Genomic DNA, 10,239 nt, shown 5'->3' on the forward strand with positions numbered 1-10,239 from the left:
TTGGGGCTGGGATCTGTTCCAGTTGGCATCCAGGGGGCCCAGAAACCCCATGGCCCATCAGATGCGGGGCTGGGATCCACCAGTGGTGGCTGAGGGATCCACTGGGAGCTGGGAAATGTCACTCTGAGATCTGCTGGATCTAGGATCTGCTAGGGCCGGAACCTCCCGGGTCTGGGACTGACTGTCACGATCCTCTCAACCTGAGTGGGAGTTGTGATGGTTTGTTTGACCCCAGGGTACACAAGACAAAAGGCAAGAGACTCAGGTTTTATTCAGCAGAAAGCAGCAATGCAGTTTATTGCGAGTAACAATTCAGTTCTGCGATAGAAAAGAGAGGGAGAGAGAGACAAAGAGAAGATGGGGATATAGCTACCCACAGATAGGACATGTCCTCGAGTCATCCGACGATGGACGCGTCTTCAATCCATTGGGGAGAAAGAGATCTCAAAGTCTCTTTAGGAAAGTCACTTTTTATAGTCCTTTTCCAAAGCGAGTGGCCTCTGGCGCAAAGGTGGGGAGATTTCTGGACTATTGTATTTGGAGATCATTGCTCCATGATGCAGGTGCGGGGACAGGACGCTACAGCCAGTACCCTGCTCGAGAGCAGCGTACCATGGCAAGCACCAAGCACACCTACAAACAGTCCTTGGCAAGCATCCACCTCGGCCAGGCCAGAACTCAGGAGAGTGATGGGGTCCCGGGGTCTCAGTCTCTGATGATGGTCGTGAGGCAGATCAGAGAAACTTTGCATGCACCCTCACATGCCCATTTGTGGACACAACAAAGAACAGCATCCCCACCCGCCACCCACCCCAAGAAGTCCTGCCCCTTTGTGGACACACACAGGTGCTCCCCCCCATTCCAAGTAGTGCTGCCCCCTGGTGGACACAACTCAGTACTGCAGCTCCTGGTCCAAGCAATGCTGCTTCCTTCAGGACACAGCATGGTACTGAAGGCCACCCACCTCCAAGCAGTGCTGTCCTGTTCTGGGCACAACCCATTACTGCAACCCCTACTATCCCTGAGGAGTCGTCCACCCCTGTGGAAAAAAATTAACACTGCAGCCTCCCTTTTCCACAAGCAGCGCTGCCCCCTGTGGACACAGTCCGGTATTTCACCGCCCCTCAAACACTGAGGAGTGCTGCCCCCTTCTGGACCCAACTGGTACTGGAGCTCCCCCAATGGAGATGTGCTGCCTTCTTGTGGACACAGCTCTCTACTGCAGACCCCCATACCCAGCTATGCTGCCCCCTTTTGGACACAACCAAATACTGAAGTACCTCACTCCTTTAAGCAGTGCTGCCCACTTGTGGACAGAACCTGGTACTGCAGCCCCCTCATTCTGTGCAATGCTGTTCCCTTGTGGACACAGCCTGGTATTGCAGCCCCCTCAAACACTGAGAATTACTGCCCCCTTGTGGAAACAGCCCGGTACCGCAGCTCCCCCCATCGAGCTGAGCTGACTTCTTGTGGACACAACCCTGTACTGCAGAGCCCCCACTCCAAGCTATGCTGCCCCCTTTTGGACACAACCAGATACTGAAGTACTGCACCCCTTTAAGCAGTGGTGCGCCCCTGTAGAAACAACACAGTACTGCAGCCCACATCCCACCAGTGCTGCACCCTTGTGGACACAGCACAGAACTGCAGCCGCCCACTCCCTGAGTAGTCCAACCCCCTTGTGGACACAGACCGGTACTGGAGTCCCTCCCCTCGAGCAGTGCTGCCCCAATGTGAACACTGCATGGTACTGCAGCCCCCGCCTTCCCTGAGGACTGCTGCCCTCTTGTGGACACAACCCTGTACTGCAGACCTCCCACTCCCAGCCATGCCCCTTTAGGACAGAATCAAATACTGCAGCCCCCCCTTCTCCCTAAGTTGTGCTGCCCCATTTTGGACACAACCAGAACTGCAGTTGTGCCCCCCGGGGCAGTGCTGCCTTCCTGTGGACACAGCCTGATATTTCAGCCCCCTCAAACACTGAGAAGTGCTGCCTTCCTCTGGACCCAACCCAGTACCGCAGCTCCCCCCATGGAGCTGTGCTGTCTTCTTGTGGACACAACCCAGTACTGCAGACCCCCATACCCAGCTAGGCTGCCTCGTTTTGGACACAACCAGATGCTGAAGAACTCCACGAATTTAAGCAGTGCTGCTCCCTTGTGGACCCATCATGTTAGTGCAGCCTGCTCCCCCCCGGCATTGCTTCCCCTTCTGGAAACAACTCTGTACTGCAGCACCACCCCGAGAGCTGTGCTGCTCCCTTGTGGACATAGCATCATAATAACACACCCCCACACACGCACACACTCCGAGCAGTGCTGCTTGTTGTGTACACAGATTGGCACTGCAGCATCCCCCAACTCCGAGCAGTGCTGCCCCTCTGTGGACACAGCCCAGTACTGCTGCCTCCCACCAAAGCAATGCTGTCCCCCTGTGGGCACAGCCTGGTACTGCAGCACCTCCTTCTTCCTAGATGTGCTGCCCCCTTGTGAACACACCATGGTACTGCAGCTCCCCGCTCTGCTGAGCAGTGCTGCTCTCTTTGTGGAAAAAAACCCGGTACTGCAGTCCCTCTCCCGGGTAGTTCTGACCCTTTGCAGACACAACATGATACTCCAGCACCACCCCACCCCCCGCCTTTTGAGGAGTGCTGCCCCCTTGTGGACACACCTATGGAGTTTTCTCTCTTGAGGTTTCAGTGGGTGCAGACTCCTTTTATCCTAAACTCCTCTCTGCCTGTTGCCCTCTTCCTTTCCCCATTGGCTGAGGTACTAGGAAGGTACAGGCTTCCCTACCTGCCTGCGCCATATCCCTTCTTGAACCTGGCATTTTCCCCCGAAGTTCAGAAGTTCAGCCTTGTGCAGACCCTTGTCTGTTTCAGGAGCCAAGCTGTCTGGTGCCAGTAAAAAATCTGCTGCCCAAAGCCAGTAGAAACGTTATGACCCATTTCAAAGACCTTAACACCCATCCCTTCACCCAACAAATGATTTTTAAAGACATTAGCATACATCTTTCCTCTCACATTGATGTTTCCTGTGCTGGTAACAGTCTTTTAAGCCCAGCCTTCAGCCAGAACTCTCTGCTGTTGTAGTTCCATGGACAAAGGTTGTTGTCTCTTCCCCCTTCCATGGGCAGGCCAGTGTTCAGCCATCTCCAGGACAGCAGGGCCCCACCCCACGTCACTGTGCCCTGGGAAGACAAAAACCATCACTCCAAATATCCCCATTCTTCCTTCTTCCCAGGCATTTTGTTCTGTCAGCAGGGTTTGCTGCTTATTGTCACAGGAAAAACAAAACCCCTGTGACACTGTGGGGCCCTATGGAAGCAAACATCAATTGTGACACCACAGAACTTCACAGAACCAAGAGTCCATGGTGACACAACAAGGCCTTGTGGAACCAAGGAGTCCAAAGTCTAAAACACATCTTGCATGGCTCTCCCTTGGGAATATAAATCTCCATGGTGGCATCTTGAAATAAACTTGAGGACGGTGTCTGTTTGTAATGGGGAAATTCAGGAGTTTTCAATTGCTTAAAAAAAAGAAAAGGAAGTAAACCCCTGTTTCCCAGAGTGCAGCCGGATCTCCAAGCAAAGCAGGTCCCAGGTGAGAGAGGACAGACAGGATGGAGCTGGGTAATGTGGAGCAAAGTTGTCCACACTAGGTTAGAACTCAAGGCACAGCTCCTCTGAGCAGGCCAGACTTCCTGAGGAGAGACCTTGGATCAATATCAATGACAGAATGCTGCAATCAACTCTGCTCTAAAGAGAAACAGTAATGAAATACACTCTTTAAAATAGGAATACATATTTCTTAGAAGCTCTTTGAAATATTTCTCCAAAAATGCAGCAGCAAACCTTCCTAATGAACAGCACCAGGCAAGAGGGACATCAAGGCAGAGCCATGGTCTGTCAGAACTTGCTTGATCCCAAAGAACCCTGTGGTGCATTTGGTGCTGAGCCCTGGAACCTCAGGGCCTCAGAGGAGATTGGACAAACCTTTCTAGGAGTCCAAGTCAGAAGAAAAACTCAAAGTGTCTCAAAGCATTAATGGGTCCCACTGAGGTCCATCCCCAACACAGGCTCATATTGGACTCCTTGGTAGAGAGAATTGAAGGCCATGATTGTCCCAAAACTTTTGAGACTCTAGAGGAAAGGAAAAAGGAAAAACCTAAACTACCTTGAAGTATTAATAAGCCCCACAGAGTGTTGTTACTGAGAAAGGCTCCCAAGGGTCTAATTAAAGCAGATAATTGGAGGCCATGATTGCACAAAGCTCTCACAGACTCCAAGGCAAAAGCAAAACCCAAAGTCCTTGGAAAAACCTGGGAGCATGAAGGAGCCCCCCAGGGCCATTCCTGACCAAGGCTCCCCAGGGACTGGTCGCAGCAGATCCCTGAGGCCACTGGGATGTGGTGGGGAGATGCTGAGGGCAGGACAAGGGGTGTCAGTGGCCAGCCTTGCTGGGGCTGTGCCAGGAGGCCCCAGTGGCTCAGGACAAGGTGTCTCCTCCCAGCCCTTGGTGGCACAGACCCTGCTGTGCCCCAGGGCACCAAGACTTGGCTTCTCTTTGTCCCCACCTGTCATCTCTGCTTCCAATTTCCTGCTCTAACTGGAACCTGGGGACACTTTTCAGTTGTGTCCCTCCCTGAGACCCATTAAAACTTCAAGAAACTTTGGAGTTTGATTCTGATTTTGAGTTCTTGAGAGGTTTCTTCAGCTCCCTCTCTGGGACTGATGTTCAGGGCCTCAGCACAAACCCCAAGAGGGTCATTAAAGTCCTTGTGCTGTGTCTGTGCTGCTAAACTGGGCTGGGCTCCTGGCACAGAAGGAGATGCTGGAAAGCCACAAGAGCTTCAAAAACACATTTCTCTTGCTGAGCAACTCTTCTTAGAGCCCAGCAGGGCTGGGGCACTGCCTGCAGCCACCCCAGGCACAGCACAGAGGCACAGAGAGCTTCAATCAGTCAGGGCTGGGAAGGCGCTCAGAAGTGACTGAGGCAGAATCGCTCTCAGCCCTTGACACAGGAAGCCTCTGGCTGCAGAACAAGGCAGCTGCAGCTCCTGCAGTGATCTCCTAAAGCTGGAACATCCCAATGCCTACAGACTCTGTGAGTACATTCTCTGATTCTCTCTTGTGTGGAGTAGCCAGGGGTGCCCAGGGCTGTCCTGCAGAGCTGGGTCCTGCAGCCCAGGGCACTGTGCTGGGGCAGGGACTTTACTGCCTGCCAGGGACAGCTCTCAGCCAGCCCTGGGAGCTGCCCACAGCACTGGGGGACAAGGTCTAGGTGGAAGGATAGAGCCGCTATGGATTGGAAGTGTTCTCCTTGAGTGGTGAGGATGCTGCAATGGTCAGGATTTCTCCCAGCCTGACATATAACTCCAGAACATATCCAAGGTGATTTTACAGGGAGCACAGCATGTCAGGGGCTATATAAAAGGGAAAATCCCCCTTTTTAATCTACTGCTCTGAGCTGCCTGAATAGAAAATTGTGCAATGATATTCATCTCTGAGTTTATTTTAGAGAAAATAAATATTACTTCAGATCCCAGTAAACCAGGCATTTCAGCATCAGTGCTGCTTTTCCTGACTTCTCAGGGTTGCTCGGATATTGCCATCAGAGCCTGTAGAGGCAGAGCAGGCCCTGGGCAGTGCCCTGGGCTGGGAGGAGTCTGCAGGGCAGAGCTGAGCCCCCAGGGCTGGGCTGGCCTCTGGCAGCACTGGCAGGGCCCAGCCCTGGGCACAGGGAAGCAGCTGCTGGCAGGGACAGCTCCAGGCAGCAGAGCCCTGGGCAGGCAGTGGGGGGAAAGTGCCACCTAGATGGCTGGGATATTTAAAGTCCTCTCCAAACTTAACTAATCCATGACTGCTTTATTTACAGATCCCCATGCCAAGACACAGCAAATGTCCAACAGCAGCTCCATCAGCCACTTCCTCCTGCTGGCACTGGCAGACACGCGGCAGCTGCAGCTCCTGCACTTCTGCCTCTTCCTGGGCATCTCCCTGGCTGCCCTCCTGGGCAACGGCCTCATCATCAGCGCCGTAGCCTGCGGCCACCACCTGCACACCCCCATGTTCTTCTTCCTGCTCAACCTGGCCCTCACTGACCTGGGCTGCATCTGCACCACGGTGCCCAAAGCCATGCACAATTCCCTCTGGGGCACCAGGAACATCTCCTATAAAGGATGTGCTGCTCAGGTGTTTTTCTTTGCGTTTTTCATTGGATCAGAGATTGCCCTCCTGACCATCATGTGCTACGACCGCTACGTGTCCATCTGCAAACCCCTGCACTACGGGACCCTCCTGGGCAGCAGAGCTTGTGCCCACATGGCAGCAGCTGCCTGGGCCAGTGGCTTTCTCAATTCTCTGCTGCACACAGCCAATACATTTTCCCTGCCCCTGTGCCGTGGCAATGCCCTGGGCCAGTTCTTCTGTGAAATCCCACAGATCCTCAAGCTCTCCTGCTCAAACTCAAACTTCAGGGAACTTGGGTTTCTTGCTGTTAGTTCCTGTTTAGCTTTTGGTTGTTTTGTGTTCATTGTTTTCTCCTACGTGCAGATCTTCAGGGCTGTGTTGAGGATCCCCTCTGAGCAGGGACAGCACAAAGCCTTTTCCACCTGCCTCCCTCACCTGGCTGTGGTCTCCCTGTTTGTCAGCACTGGTATATTTACCTACCTGAAGCCCCCCTCCATCTTCTCCCCATCCCTGGATCTGGCAGTTTCAGTTCTATACTCGGTGGTGCCTCCAGCCCTGAACCCCCTAATCTACAGCCTGAGGAACCAGGAGCTCAAAGATGACCTGAGGAAAATCATCATGAATGCTTTTCAGAAGCAATAAACTCTTATTCTCCTTTATAGCTCTTTTGATGTTATTCATTAAAGCCCATTCTGTACCTTGTGATTTTCTGCGAGCATGGGTATTATATTTTTGGGTATTTCTTCACAGGAAAATCTTTTTATGTACCATTTTTAATTCAGTATTTGCATTTCTAGTGTGAACCAAAGACTGTGTAACCCAGGAGTTTTACTACATATGTGCTTACACAAAATAAAGAACTCTGTAGTGCCATGTTCCCCTGACATTTTCGTCCCTGACTTCTCTGGAGCTGCAGGGTCAGTGCCTCTGGAAATATCTAGGGTGAAAGGGAACCCCAGTGCTCCTCACTGACAGGCAGCTCCAAGACTTCTGCTCCATAACCTTCCCTTCCTTCACTTCCACACTCCCCTTCAGAGTCCCTGTGCTGGTTTAAGGCCTCAGGGCTCTCTCATCTCAGTCCCAGTCCTGCTGTGTGACTGTCCAGGCACTGCAGGCAGGGACAGGCCATGGGCACTGCTGGGACAGAGCTGAGCTCTGCAAGCATTTCCATCATGCAAGGGCATCTCCCCTGTGCAGGGCCTGAAAGCTTCAATCTCCTTCCCAGTTTGCTCTCAAGGATGTTCCCAACACAGCACCCTGGAGAGGAGAACAGCAGTGACCAGCAAAAGTGTGGCAGTGCTCAGGGTGGGGCTGTCCCAGCAGTGTCCCTGCAAAGCCAGCGCTGCTTCCAGCAGTGCCCTCTCACCCCAGGGCACAGAGGTTGTTCTTCCCTGCTTGGAGGGACATCAAGTGACCAGGTCAGGAGTCTGTGTTTGTAGTGCAGGGACATTCCACAGCCCTGAACACCCTGTGTGTGTGTGAGGGGACATAAACCCAGTGAGCACAAACACCTTCAGCTGTTGCTGGAGTTTCCAGAGAGTAACATTCCCTGAGAACCCCCAGATGCAGGGCTGGGATGAGCTTCTGTGCCCAGAGCTCCCCGTGTCCATCCCTCTGGCCATGGGGCACCTCGGACAGGGGCAGGGCAGGGTGGTACCCACAGGGCTGAGGTCCCTGCCAGGCTCTGGAAGTGGCAGCAGAGCCCTGGGAGCCCCTGGCCCTGCTGCAATGAACTGTCTGTGTGTGTGCCAGGGAAGGACTCGTGCCCCTGGACACCCCTGGGGCTGTGAGCAGGGCATGAGCCCAGCTCAGGGGTGGGCACCTGACAGAGCCCTGACATTCCTGGGGGTGCCCATAAGAGCAGAGTTGGGCAAGGTGAATGTGGTTAAACTCCTCTAGTCATCAAGCGACAACAGAGTGTCTCTGTCACTGTCCTTCCTTACGCAGAAAACAGGAGAAAATAAGGTGAAAGAATTGTGAGTCAGCCTAAAGAGAAATTAATGTTAGGGGGACTTAAAAGCAAAGGCCAAATGCAGAAGCAAAGAAAACCATGGAGAGACAAGAATTCAGCATAAGAATTCAGCACATGTTGTGGTTCTTTTGGAAGACAAACGTATCAATACAGAAAATCCAGAGACCCTCTTATCCCCCTCACTTCCCTGCTGATCAGGACATGCCATGGAATGGAAGATCCCTTGGGTCAGTCCAGCCCAGCTGTCCCATCCCTGTGTCCCCAGGAACACTTGCCCACCCCCATTGTCCAAGCCCATTGGTTTGGGGGTTGCAGAGAAGCTTCATGTGGGGCCAGCCCTGCTCAGGAGCAGCCAAAGCCTTGGGCTGGGACCAAACCCACTCCAGCCGTGAGAGCCAAGCACAGCAGGACAGGGGCTGCTCTGGGCAAAGGGAACTCCATCCCAGCCCCACCCTGGCCAAGGGGGCTCAGGGGGCTCTTCCCACCTCTGTTATTCCATGATTCAATGAAACTTTCCCTTGGAGAGCTCTTTGAAGACAGAATTGAGAGACAGGCAGAATCAGAGCTATAAAATGCACCAGTACAAACATAGCACGTCCTGTGAGCAATGAACCCTCCCAGGGCAGTGCTGTGGCAGGAGAAGCACCCAGGAGGAGGAGGATGAGCTCAGTGCATGTGTGTGTGTCCCAAGGCACAGAGGGTGAGGGTGGGCAGAGGTCAGGGCAGGGCTGGCAATGGCAGGGCAGAGCCAGGGGCAGTGAGATGGGAGTGTGCAGCCTGCAGGGACACAGCAGCAGCTGTGGGACAGAGCAGGACAAGCTGTGCTGGACATGGCCAAGGGCCATGGCAGGGCTGGCAGTGCCCAGGAGAAGCCAAGTCTTGGTGCCCTGGGGCACAGCAGGGTCTGTGCCACCAAGGGCTGGGAGGAGACACCTTGTTCTGAGCCACTGGGGCCTCCTGGCACAGCCCCAGCAAGGCTGGGCACTGTCACCCCTTGTCCTGCCCTCAGCATCCCCCCCACATCCCAGTGGCCTCAGGGATCTGCTGGGACCAGTCCCTGGGGAGCCTTGGTCAGGAATAGCCCTGGGGGCTCCTTCATGCTCCCAGGGACTGCAGGGTTTTCAAAGGACTATGGGTTTTGTTTTTGTGTTGGAGTCTCTGAGAGCTTTGTGGAATCATGGCCTCCAATTCTCTCCTCCAAGGAGTCTAGGAGGAGCCTGTGTTGGTGATGGACCTCAGTGGGACTGTCTCTGAAACTGCATGAAAAACAGAAACTCCCCAACAACATCTTGTGATTGTTAGAGTATCTAGGCATTGCTTTCTTCTGGCCAGGATGTTATTGTGGCCAACATGTGCAATAGAAATCATTCCACCCACATATGCCTGGTTTGTGCAGTGTAAAGCATTCCATCACACATGGTTCTTTACTAGGCTTTTCACATATTTATAAAGACAAAACTGAAAGAAATTCATGTTTCATTAGAAAAATTAATTTATCTTAAATTGCACAGTTCTTAATATTTGATCTCCTATTAGTTGTTGATCCCTTTGCCCTTAATGTGAATTAATTAGGTTCAGTGTCACAATGCTCTCCTTGTTTCCATGAGGCCCCACAGTGTCACAACTGTCCCTTCATTCCATGAAGACCTGCAGAGTCACAAAGGACCCTATAATTCCATGAGTCCCCACAGTGTGACAATGCCCCCTCAGTTCCATGTGTCCCACAGTGTTACATGACTCCTTAGTTCCATGGGATCCTGTAGTGTCACAACGGTCTCCTTGGTTCCATGCTGCCACAATTTTCACAATTTCCATGGTGCAACAAATGCCCCTTTGTTCCCACGATGCCCTACAGTGTTCAAGAGGCCCCACAGTGTCACAATGGCCCATTGTTTCCATGGACCCCACAATGTCACTGTAGTCCCCTGGTCCACAAGGCTCTGAAATGTCACACTGGCCCTTTGGTTCCATGAGGTTTGGATGAGTCACAGTTCACTCCTTGGGTCCACAAGGCCCTGCTGTGTCACAGTGCCCATGGTTCCATGAGTTTCCACAGTGTTACCATGGTGTCCTTG

At 53.0% G+C, this 10,239-nt stretch overlaps 1 protein-coding gene across 1 annotated transcript; it reads left to right on the forward strand.

The window, feature by feature from the left end:
- The first annotated feature begins 5,883 nt into the window (after positions 1-5,883).
- LOC130266491 (olfactory receptor 14J1-like) lies at positions 5,884-7,050 on the forward strand. Its single transcript, XM_056515762.1, has one exon. The coding sequence runs from the start codon at positions 5,902-5,904 to the stop codon at positions 6,832-6,834; it is 933 nt and encodes a 310-aa protein (XP_056371737.1). The 5' UTR covers positions 5,884-5,901; the 3' UTR covers positions 6,835-7,050.
- Positions 7,051-10,239: the final 3,189 nt, after the last annotated feature.

Source organism: Oenanthe melanoleuca, unplaced genomic scaffold (assembly GCF_029582105.1).
Source record: "Oenanthe melanoleuca isolate GR-GAL-2019-014 unplaced genomic scaffold, OMel1.0 S063, whole genome shotgun sequence".
NCBI classification, from domain to species: domain Eukaryota; kingdom Metazoa; phylum Chordata; class Aves; order Passeriformes; family Muscicapidae; genus Oenanthe; species Oenanthe melanoleuca.

What these genes read in the sequence shown, in the direction of transcription:
- LOC130266491 (XM_056515762.1), top strand. Translation starts at nt 5,902, where the DNA reads ATGTCCAACAGCAGCTCCATCAGCCACTTCCTCCTGCTGGCACTGGCA.